The sequence below is a fragment of the Peromyscus eremicus genome, chromosome 2, assembly GCF_949786415.1.
Source record: "Peromyscus eremicus chromosome 2, PerEre_H2_v1, whole genome shotgun sequence".
NCBI lineage: Eukaryota > Metazoa > Chordata > Mammalia > Rodentia > Cricetidae > Peromyscus > Peromyscus eremicus.
In genome coordinates, this window is record NC_081417.1 from 117,439,306 (window position 1) to 117,450,667 (window position 11,362).

General features: G+C 39.4%; 1 protein-coding gene across 1 annotated transcript in view; it reads right to left on the minus strand.

Moving 5' to 3' along the window:
• Dnai4 (dynein axonemal intermediate chain 4) overlaps positions 1 to 11,362 on the minus strand; it is a 50,323-nt gene that overhangs the window by 6,781 nt on the left and 32,180 nt on the right. Inside the window, exons 9-12 of the mRNA XM_059254589.1 lie at positions 6,381 to 6,467; positions 4,657 to 4,808; positions 2,822 to 2,979; positions 2,256 to 2,377 (exon numbers count right to left, since the gene is read on the minus strand). Coding sequence (XP_059110572.1) covers positions 2,256 to 2,377; positions 2,822 to 2,979; positions 4,657 to 4,808; positions 6,381 to 6,467 — 519 coding nt within the window. The remainder of the gene's footprint in view (positions 1 to 2,255; positions 2,378 to 2,821; positions 2,980 to 4,656; positions 4,809 to 6,380; positions 6,468 to 11,362) is intronic.

Sequence of the window (11,362 nt, forward strand, 5' to 3'; positions counted from 1 at the left end):
AGGGTATTTAAAGAAATGATAAGCATATTAATGTATTTGAGTTAGTGTGGTGTTATGTGACTTATTTAATCCACTCTGAGTGGTACTATGGACTGACTCTGAAAGGAACCCCGTTTATCAAGAAGACTCCTGAAGAAAACCAGAGAAACATCCATTCCAACAGCAGAATAAATTGAGACACAGACATATAAGAAACAAGAAAAAGTAAGATGAGATTCAACCAGAAAATAATCAGAGCCTCAATTATCAAATACAAAGATACTAAAGAAGTTAAAACGCTGGACCAAGAATTCAAATCTACCTGAAACAATGATAATGACTTCAAAATGGGTACAAACAAGCAGATGAAGAACTTAAGAAAGTCAATTCAGGATCCGCTTAAAGAGGTCAGCAACATGGATGAGAGAGTCAGCTGCAGACTGTTGAGGATGAAAAACAATGAGGAGAAAATTCCACATTCAGACATCAGCATGAAACAAAAAATAAACAGTATCACCACAACTCCCGTGAACTCCAGTAGTAACAAGGAAACCAAATCTGGGAGTTCATGGTACAGAAGATGCTGTGATAAAAACAAAAACAACAGAACAAACAAAAAACACAAAAGGCATAAAAAAAAAAAAAAACTCTCTTCAAAGACAGTAAGTTTCCCAACATGGAAATGGGAATCCAAGCACAAGGGCTATTTAAAACTCTAAGTAGACATGACCAGTAAGCAATCTTTTCACAGGACATTAAAAGCTGCAAAAGGAAAATGCCAAATGCATGTAAATGACAACAGATCATAGTAACATCACACTTCTCAGTAGAAACTGTCAAGGCCAGGAAAAACATGATGTGTTTCCAGGCCTGAAATAGGTAACAGTGGAACCACGAAACTATTATAAGAAGCTGTTGTGGACTAAATATGAAATGACCTCCAAAGGTTCACAGAGTGGAGCATTTGGTTCCCTAGCTGGTGGTACTGGTTCGGGGGGTTGTGGAAGCTTTACGATGGTGAGCCTTGCTGGAAGGAGTAAGTCATGGGGATTGGGCTCTGAGGTGTAATCACATGCCCATGTCAGGCCAAAGATCTCTGTTTTCATGATCCACCGAGATGCGAGCAAGCTGTTGCATGCTCCATAGCCGCAATAGGAACAACTTCTGCCAGTCTGGATGATGTCATGTCTTCCCTACCATGGAACTGTGAGCAGAACTAAGTCTGTCTTCACTTAAGATGCTTATGTGAGGTACTGGGTCATGGTGATGAGAAAAATTAAATAATAAACCATCAAAGCTATCCACATTTAAAGTGGATGGAAAAATAAATGCTTTCTAAAGTGAGCATGAACTAAAGCAACTCATGACCTAAGTCTGCAATGCTGAAGAGACATGGAAGAATCCTCGACAAAGAGAAGAAGAAAAACCATCTCAATCACAAGAGTATGGGGAGAAAAGTTCATCGTAGAAATAAACACACAAATGGAAAGAAGAAATCATGTACAGCTCTGGTTTGTTTTGTTTTGTTTTCTTTTCTCTTCTCTTCTCTTCTTTTCTTTTCTTTTCTTTTCTTTTCTTTTCTTTTCTTTTCTTTCCTTTTCAAGACAGGGTTTCCCTGTGTAGCCCCGGCTATCCTGGAGCTCACTTTGTAGACCAATTTGGCCTCGAACCCAGAGATCCTCCCACCCCTGCCTCCTGAGTGCTAGGATTAAAGGTGTGTGCCACCACCACCTGGCTTTGTACAGCTCTGTTAAACATCAAGCCCCATATGTGAATGGGGGAGGGGCAAACAATAGTTAAATTAACAAGAAAAGAAGTGAAGAAAATACAGGAATCAGTAATCCCTTTCAATAATAGCACTAAATGTAAATGGTCTTAAGATTCAGAAATGCACCTCCCTAGCAAAAACACACAGAGAATTAAGAAGGATGTAAACTGATATTTCAAGCAAGTAGAAGCCAAAGACAACCAGAAGCAGTTGTGTTCACATCTGGTAAAACAGATATTCTAGAGTTGATTTACATAAGTACAATAGAGGAGCAGAGTGGCCAAGCCGGCGAGGAGATTCACGACTATTAGGCATGTAGTTGTAAAGAGAATCAGTTCTGCCACAGCTCTTCTCTATCACTCTGCCTCACATTGGCAGCCATATCTACACTGATTTGTGTGTGTGTGTGTGTGTGTGTGTGTGTGTGTGTGTGTACAATTCACAAACGGCACCTCAATTTTTGGAAACTGTAACGGCTACTAGTCGATAATGGTGGAAATACATTTACCTTGGGGTGGAAAGCAAAGCACATTCCAGGAGCCTGTCGAGATATCAAGGCCTCGCCCTTCTTCTCCTTCTCCCCTCCCTTCTTGTTGCTTGCAGCAGTAGTTCGCTTCAGTCGCATCAAATCTTTACGGGAAGAAATGTGTGTGTACATTTGTATGCGTGTGTATTCACATAAATGTCTATGAATATATGCACGGCTTGTTACTTACCTGCATGAGAAAGTACACTTAGCATCATGTCTGTCTCTTTTGCAAATAATGTGTGTGTACATTTGTATGTGTGTGTATACACATAAATGTCTATGAATATATGCACGGCCTGTTATTTACCTGCATGAAAAAGTACACTTAGCATCACATCTGTCTCTTTTGCAGATTAATTGTATACATATGATTAGATTAAACTTGGGACAAAACAAGTTTTTCTAGATGCTCAGAAAGCAATGACCAACTCCAGATTTTTCACCTACGGACCAAGCCAAAACTGGTCAGCTTTTACACAGAAATGTTTCTCGTCCAGAATCTTTAGTTCAATGTCTGATAAAATGGGTTTTCCCCTGGTTTTTACCATGACAATCCAGTCCTTTGCGAATAATCCACTTGGCGACCCTTCCGTCGGCTGATATAGACACCAAGATTTCTCTTTTGTCGTCCCCCGTATTTCCTCTGTCTTGCTCTATCCACTGCACTTGCCAAACAGGTCCCAAATGTTTTAGAGGTGACTCACTAAAACAGACAAAAATGCCAAATGAAAATTATTTAAATAAATCTGGAAGACCTTAGAGTATAACTGATAAGAACAATTCCCCAAAGGATCATTTTTCTACTCATATAATGATGCTTTTATTGTTCAAATTGATACTTAGATTTTTTTTGCATTTGTATTTATTCTATGTGCCTGGGGTGGGGCTGGGGGGTGTTGCATGTATCCCAGGGCACTTGTGTGGGGATGGGGGAGGGGTCCGACAATAGTTCTAGAGTCATTCTCTCTTTCACGATGGAAATGCAGGGATGAAATCCATCACAGGTCATCATGTTCTGTGGAAAGTGCCTTTAACTGCTCAGCCACCTCACTGGCTCCTTTTTCTTTTTTTTTTTTTTAACATTTATTTAGTTAGTTATTTCCTTATTTGTTTGTGTACTCAACGACCATACTCCTGAATAGTTAACCATTTTACTTTAATTTTTAATATGGTATTTCTTTTTTTTAAAAAAAGGAAATTTTTACTGACCTATAATTCTATTGCCTTTTTTTTTATAAAAAAAAAAAAGGAATACAAAAAGGAACTTGTGTTACATATCCACTCTTTAGATATGTTGAATAAGTAACTTTATTTTTATAGTTTCTTTTCCATTGTTCAAACCAGTTAGTCTTTGCACTGTTATTCAAATAAACAATCCCTGCTGCATTTCGTTCTTCTCCTCATACTTTTAGGATGACCCACTAGCATGCTTTTGAGATTTAGCTTTTTTAAAAAACTTAAAAATACCTCTCAGATTACTGACATTTTCTATCTGACGAACTGAGTGTTCTATTCCTATTACTGATTCTCTTGATTATTTTATATAAACTTTCCAACACAATAAATAGTTTTGTAATTATAGTTAAAGGATAGTTTTGAATGTTTGGTTAAAAAAATATGGGCCCTTTTCCTAGAAACAAGCACCAGGGCCCATGCTGGTAAATCTATGCAAATAACCTCAGTATTAAGAACGTCTGCTTTAATGACTACACCCAGTCTCAACTAAGCTTATTCTAACACTGCTACCAATACACCACCACATCTTAGCCATTCTGAAATCTGGTCTAAAAAACAAACAAATAGCAATCATCTAACTTATTTAACTATCTTTTTTTTTTACCTGCCTGTATCCTCCTTATAACTTATGCACTCATACATTCTTTCTCAAACATGTACTGCTGTTACATGCTAAACATTTTATGACATAATGAGAACACAGAAAAAAGCCTCCCCTTTGCTCTCCCTGAGATCACACAGGAGCTCAGAAAGATCTGCCCATCTGTCTACTGACCAACCAACAGTCTGTGTAGTTCGACAAGCATTAAGATTGAGGTGCATGGAGTACATAAGAAGAGAATGAAGTTTCTTAGAGAAGATGATATCAAAGCAGTAGTTTAAGCCTCTCCATAAACCACTAAGTAAAGATAAGTTTGTTGGTAAGGTAGGCAGAGAAGAGTATGAAGGAGGTAATGAGTATGAAATACTCCAGCTGGAGACAACATGAAGAAGCATTAAACATTTTGAAATCGATGGTATTATATTCTCAGTAAGAACATCAAAAGTTTTCATTTAAAAGTAAAAACGTTCAGTCTTATAAATGTTCCTGGAGAAAAAAAAAGCATGCATTGCATGTTTGCTCATCTAGTTGGTGGATTCTCACCTACTGTCCAGAACTGGAGTGTTATTGCTGCTCCGCACATTATAAATGGCAATGGTGCCATTGTGGTAGCCAACTGCTAGCAGATTAGGTGCGCCGATCGAAAAATCCACAGAAGTAACTCCATATGGACTGTGATAAATGCGCTCTGGCCACTGTGGGGAGAAATGTTCTACTACATTTTAAGAATTTTTACAGATCACAGTAAGGCAGCATATGATGGCAGGGTATGATGAGGTCGTCTTGTGCTCGTGGGAACGTGAGAAGTTAGTCTGCCTTCAGTTATTCCTGTTCATAGCTTCTAGCACGTATGAAAACAAATCTTCAAATAGTCACTTCCTTGACTTAATAGAAAGCCTTAGTCCTCAATGGACTTCTGCACAAGTTGTCACATTTTGGTAATCCTCTAGCAGGGATGAGTGTGACCAGCACATACTTCCCTCCTGATAGAAACACATAGTGAGCTGCAAACAGATCATGCGTCTTCTGCCATTTGCTTTAGAAACCTGGATTGTTTCATCATTTCTACAAAGCAAATAGAAAAAATCCTCCCAAACTCTCTAAGCTTACTTCTTTTCACAACTCTATTGTGGCTGGACTAAATCCAGCCTAATCCCGATGTGGAAAGGGAGACGAGCTACTGACGGCGAACTCTGCCCGTTCCCCTACCTTTACAGTAGTCTATTCCTCCGTGTGTTAACCCAGCATCCTGATGGACTGTGGCTACTCACACTAACTTTAACCACCTCATATGCTCTTCTACCCTCCATGTTTTCAGCTTCACATTTACCCCCTGAGTTAAATTAAATGTAAAGCCATACAGCAATAGATGAGCAGGGCTATTTAGTTAAAAGCCTATTGCCTTTCTTATTCTTTTTCCTTATAAAATCCATACCACTATTAAGCTAGAAATCTGGGTAGCTAGATATCTAGATTGATTGATAGGATTACCCACTGGCTTGATTCTGAGACTTAATATATTTTTCTGAAAAATTATGATTGTTTCTCAGATTACTGTTTTTCTCCTAGCTGAATAGAGTGCTCTATTCCCATTACTGATTCCCTTGATTACTTGTGTTTTCAAAGGGTCTTCAGTTACAGACTGCTTTATAATTAGCTGTGACAACACAGTGAATAAAAGATGCTTGAAATGTATTGTGTGAAGTCATAAATGATTTCCTGTCACCCCATGAAAGATAAGAATACATTGTAATTATTATGAATTTAAACTAAAGAAAACAGTGAGGACCAGGGAGATGGCTCCATTGGTAAAGTCCTTGCCCTTTCAAGTATGAAAACCTGAATTTGAATCCTGGAAGCCATAGAGAAGCTGGGTTCCAGTGGCATGTGTTTTTAATTCCAGTGTCTCTATCCTGAGAGACAAGGGGCTCTCAGGATAGCTGGCCAGCCTGTTTCATCTACTTGATGAGATCAGTGAGAAACCCTGACTCAAAAACAGAAGGTATCTGGCACTGAGGTATTTCTAGGGCTGTGTACTCTGACCTACACACACACACTCACACACACACATACTCACACATACACACACACACACACACACAAGTGCATGCACACTTGCACACATGATGAACACACATAAGAAAGTAGAAAGTCTTGACTGATGAAATAGTCTGGACTTTACTGAATTACCACACACAAGTACACAGTGTGGAAAACCCCGTCAACACTTAATGAGATAAGAATATTCTTATTCCCGAGTGCGTTACCATGGGGTTCTTTATTGACCAGCAGCAAGCCATTCCTCTTTTTTGCTCTTTGAATCCAAAGTTCCCATAGCCAACAGCCAAAAGGTCCTGAAAACCAGAAAAAGGCACTTCAAAGGATGGCAGGAAATAGTAGCAAATGCGTAAAGATACCTACTAAGGAACTATTAAAAATACTGGTAAAACCGAGGGCTGGGGCTGGGGCTGGGGCTGCAGCTCAGTGGTAGAGTGCTTGCTTAGTATGTACAAGGCTCTGAGTTTAAACTACACTAAGTATCTATTCCAAAGATACAGTCACTCCTGAAATGATATATGTAATTGCTAGTTGGGGAATATCTTTAGAAACATTGTATAAAACCCAAGAGAACATCAGCTTTGCTACTCAATAAACATCTCCCTTTAAAAACAAATAAACCAGCCAGGCAATAGTGGTGCATGCCTTTAATCCCAGCACTCGGGAGGCAGAGGCAGGCGGATCTCTGTGAGTTCCAGGCCAGCATGGTCTACAGAGCGAGATCCAGAACAGGCACCAAAACTACACAGAGAAACCCTGTCTCGAAAAACTAAAACCAAACAAACAAACAAAGTAAATAAAGAAATAAAAGAAATAAACCAGTCCCTAGCTCAGTGGTTCTCGACCTTCCTAATGCTGTACCCCTTTAATACAGTTCCTCAAGTTATAGTGACCCCTCCAACCATAAAATTATTTTTGTTGCTACTTCCTAACTGTAATTTTCCTAACATTAGAAACTGTAATGTAAATATGTGTTTTCCAATGGTCTTTGGGGTGGCGACCCACAGATTTAGAACCAAACTTATCTGCCTCAAATGACTTTGGGAACTCTACTGCCAGATGTCTGCATTTGAATTCTGGCTGCTTCATTTCCTGTTTGGGTGAGGTTAGAGCAATTATTTATTGTCTTTGTGTCTCTAGTTTCCTATTAACAGAGTAGAAGATCTAACTCATACAGGTATGTTAGCATGAGGCTACAGAGATGGATCAGCATTTTTGAGCATGTAGTGCTCTTCCAGAGGACTTGAGTTCAGTTCTCAGGCCCTACACTGTGTTCACAAACACCTCCAACTCCAGCTCCATGGGTCAGTTTGCTTTTGGCTTCCTAGGACACAAACATATACACATATAATTTAAAAGAATAAAAATAAATTTTTTAAAAAAACTTTAAACAGTTCCTGGTACATATGAAGTGCTGTCTATGCATTTAATAATATTAATAATAGTATTCCTGAGGAATTCCACAAACGTTTTACATGCCTTTAATCCCAGGAAGTGATAGCAGGAAGCAGAAAAGTATATAAGGTATGAGGACCAGGAACTAGAGTCTGTTAAGCTTTTAGGCTTTTGAGCAGCAGTTCAGCTGAGATCCATTCGGAGGAGAACATAGAGGCTTCCAGTTTGAGGAAACGAGGTCAGCTGAGGAATTGGTGAGGTGAGGTTAGCTGTGGCTGGTTCTGTTTCTCTGATCTTTCAGCGTTCACCCCAATATCTGGCTCTGGGTTTGATTTTATTAATAAGACCTTTCAAGATTCGTGTTACAGACACTTGCTCAACTATGTTCATAACAGCATTATTCATAATAGCCAGAACCTGAAAACAACCTAATGCCTCTCAACTGAAGAATGGATAAGGAAAATATGTTACATTTACACAATGGAGTATTACTCAGCTGTAAAAAAAATAATAATAATAACCTCATGAAATCTGTAGGCAAACAGATGCAACTAGAACAAAATCATCCTGAGTGGCATAAACCAGACCCAGAAAGACAGTCATGGTATGTACTCACTCATAAGTGGATATTAGGACTAAAGTAAAATATAACTAACCTACAATCCACAGCACCAGAGAGGATAGGTAATGAGGAGGGCCCAAAGAGGGATGCATGGATTTCCCTGGGAAGGGGAAATAGAAGAAATCTCCTGGGTAAACTTGGGTGGGGGTGGGGGGATAGGAACTTGAGGGAGTGGGTTGGGTGGGCTGGACATGGGAGGTGGGTTGGGGTGGGACAGAAGAGGAGAGTAATGAAAGAGACATCTTGTTGTAGGGGGGCATTTCAGGGTTAGGGTGAAACCTTGTGCCAGGGAAACTCTCAAGAATCCACAAGGATGGCCCCAGCTAAGACTCCTAACAATAGTGGAGAGGGTGCCTGAACTGGCCTTCTCCTATAATCAGATTGGTGACTACCCTAACTGTCATCAGAGAGCCTTTATCCAATAACTGATGGAAGCAGATGCAGAGATCCACAGCCCAGCTCTGGGAGTCCTCCTGAAGAAAGGGAAGAGGGACTATATGAGCCAGGGGGGTCAAGGTCATGATGGGGAAACCCACAGAGACAGCTGACCTGAGCTCTGGGGAGCACATGGACTCTGGACCAACAGTTAGGGAGCCTGCATGGGAATGACCTAGGCCCTCTGTATGTGTGTGACAATTGTGTAGTACTGTGGAATATTATTTTAAGATGTGTTACTTTTGTTTATTTTGCATTCGTTTAACTCTATGAAGCTGTGATACTTTGCCTGTCTAAAACACCTGATGGTCTCATAAAGAATTGAATGGCCAATAGCAAGGCAGGAGAAAGAATAGACAGGGCTGGCAGGCAGAGACAATATATAGGAGAAATCTGGGAGGCAAAAAAAATAAAGAAGAGTAGCCAGAGAAGGAGAAGAACTCCAGGGGCCAGTCACCCAGCTACACAGCAAGCCAAGGAGTAAGAGTAAAATATACAGAAGTAAGAGAACAGGAAAAACCCAGAGGCAAAATATAGATAGGGAAAATTTAAGTTAAGGAAAAATGGCAAGAAAGAAGCCAAGCCAAGGCTGGATGTTTATAAGTAAGAGTAAGCCTCCATGTATGATTTATTTGTGAGCTGAGTGGAGGGCCCCACAAAAGAGCAGAAAACAAACAGCAACAGTGTAGTTTGGTCTGTTCGAAAGGCTCCTAGCAGTGAGATTAGGACCTGCCCTGGCACTTAGCTGGTTTTTGGGAACCTATTCCCCATGCTGGATTACCTCACCCAGCCTTGATGCAGGGGGAGGAGCTCAGCCCTGCCTCAACTTGATGTGCCATGCTTTGTTCAAGCCCATGGAAGGTCTGCCCCTTTCTGAATGGAGATGAAGAGTGGATGGGGAGGGAGGTATGTTATAGAATATTATTTTAAGATGTGTTACTTTTGTTTATTTTGCATTTAACTCTATGAAGCTGTGTTATTGTGCCTGTCTAAAACACCTGATGGTCTAATAAAGATCTGAATGGCCAATAGCAAGGCAGGAGAAAGGATAGGCAGGGCTCAAGGCAAAGAGAATATATAGAAGGAAAAATCTGGGAGGAAAGAGATCAAGGAGGTAGTCCGAGAAAGAAGAGGACTCCAGGGGCCAGCCACACAGCCACACAGCCAGACACAGTGTAAGAAGGAAAGAAAAGGTATACAGGAATAGAGAAAGATAAAAGCTCCAAGGCCAAAGATAGATGGGATAATTTAAAGTTAAGAGAAGCTGGCTAGAAACAAGCAAAGCTAAGGTCAGGCATTTATATTTAAGAATAAGCCTCTGTGTGTGATTTATTTGGGAGGTAGGCGGTGGACCCCCAAAAGAGCAAAAATAAACAATAACATGTTGGTGTACCAACGTTGCACTTGCATTTCCGTAGTGCCTGAGAAAGTTAAAAAAAAAAAAAAAAAAAAAGAGGATATGGCTCCTTTAACAATTTGTCTGCTGGCAAGCCCTTGAGCAGCTAGTATGTTAAGTAGGAATAAACAAAAAAACTAAGTAACAATGCCTGCCACAGTGCAAGCATCAGCATTCTAGAGCTCTAGGAAGGTTGAGTGCAGTTCCTGGTCAGACAAACCTCCCACTGGTTCGCTAGTTTCACGCTTGGCCTTCATGACCCAAGAAGCCGAGGAGCCAGTTGAGAGCCACATGCAGAGGATCCAGGTGTGGGTTAGCAGTTTAAAAGTTTGCTCATAGGGTCAAAAAAGGCTGAAGATATGCAATAAAAGAGGTCCAGATGGAAAAACCTCTAAAGAGGTTACAGTGTGTTTAACAATGTGTGGAGACTTAAGAAAAGAAAAAAAGTTATAGTCATAGGGGAAAAAATGAATAGTTTAAAAATAAAGTCTTTAAAGAGAGAAATAAAGTAATATAAAAGAGAAAGGAATAAGCCACGTAGAGATGGGAAACACACAGGGAGTCTGTACCCTGTATGTTATTGTGTTGATTTTGAATTTTTGAAAGGTAATAAGCAAACTGCAGCTGCTAAGAAACATGAGATTGAAAGAGGAACTGATGAAATAAACCAGTCTTTATACCTAAGAATGCCTTAACTTTAAAAAAGTAAAAAAAAAAAAAAATAATGTATTTTTCAAATGGAAAGCAAAAATGCTTTGGAGTTTTGTACCCATAGGAGATGAGAGGCTATGGATTCCTTCAGGGTTAATATGGATCAAGTTTTATCAGGTAAGACCTCCTGAAACATGACAGGTTATATCTATTAGCAAAGGCTACTGCTGGTCTTCCTAGGACTTGGCCATTATCTCAAATTTTCTCTCTGGAACCCTAATGATACTCTGTCCACAGAAAGCAGGAAGCTCTTTGGAGAACACAACGTCTACATTCCCAAAAGGGATGTGGGAGGTTTTTGGTTATTTGGTGAGTTATGGATGTTTGTTATCATTTAGGGGAATATAGAATATTGATACAAATTTAAAGTTATTTTTGTTATACTGTATGTTTCTACTCTTGTTTAAGATATTTTTATATATTGATAAAAATTTAAGGTTATTTTTGTTACAACATATTGTATATATGTTTTTACTCTTGTTTAAGGTATTGTACCTATGCAGTTTATTTAAAAATGTAAAGTAAAATTCTAGTTTTTGAAAGCTCTTATTATAAACTATATAGCATAATCAGGAAACATAGGTTAGTGGTTAGTCATTTATAACAATCAAATTTGTAGATATTTTAGGTAT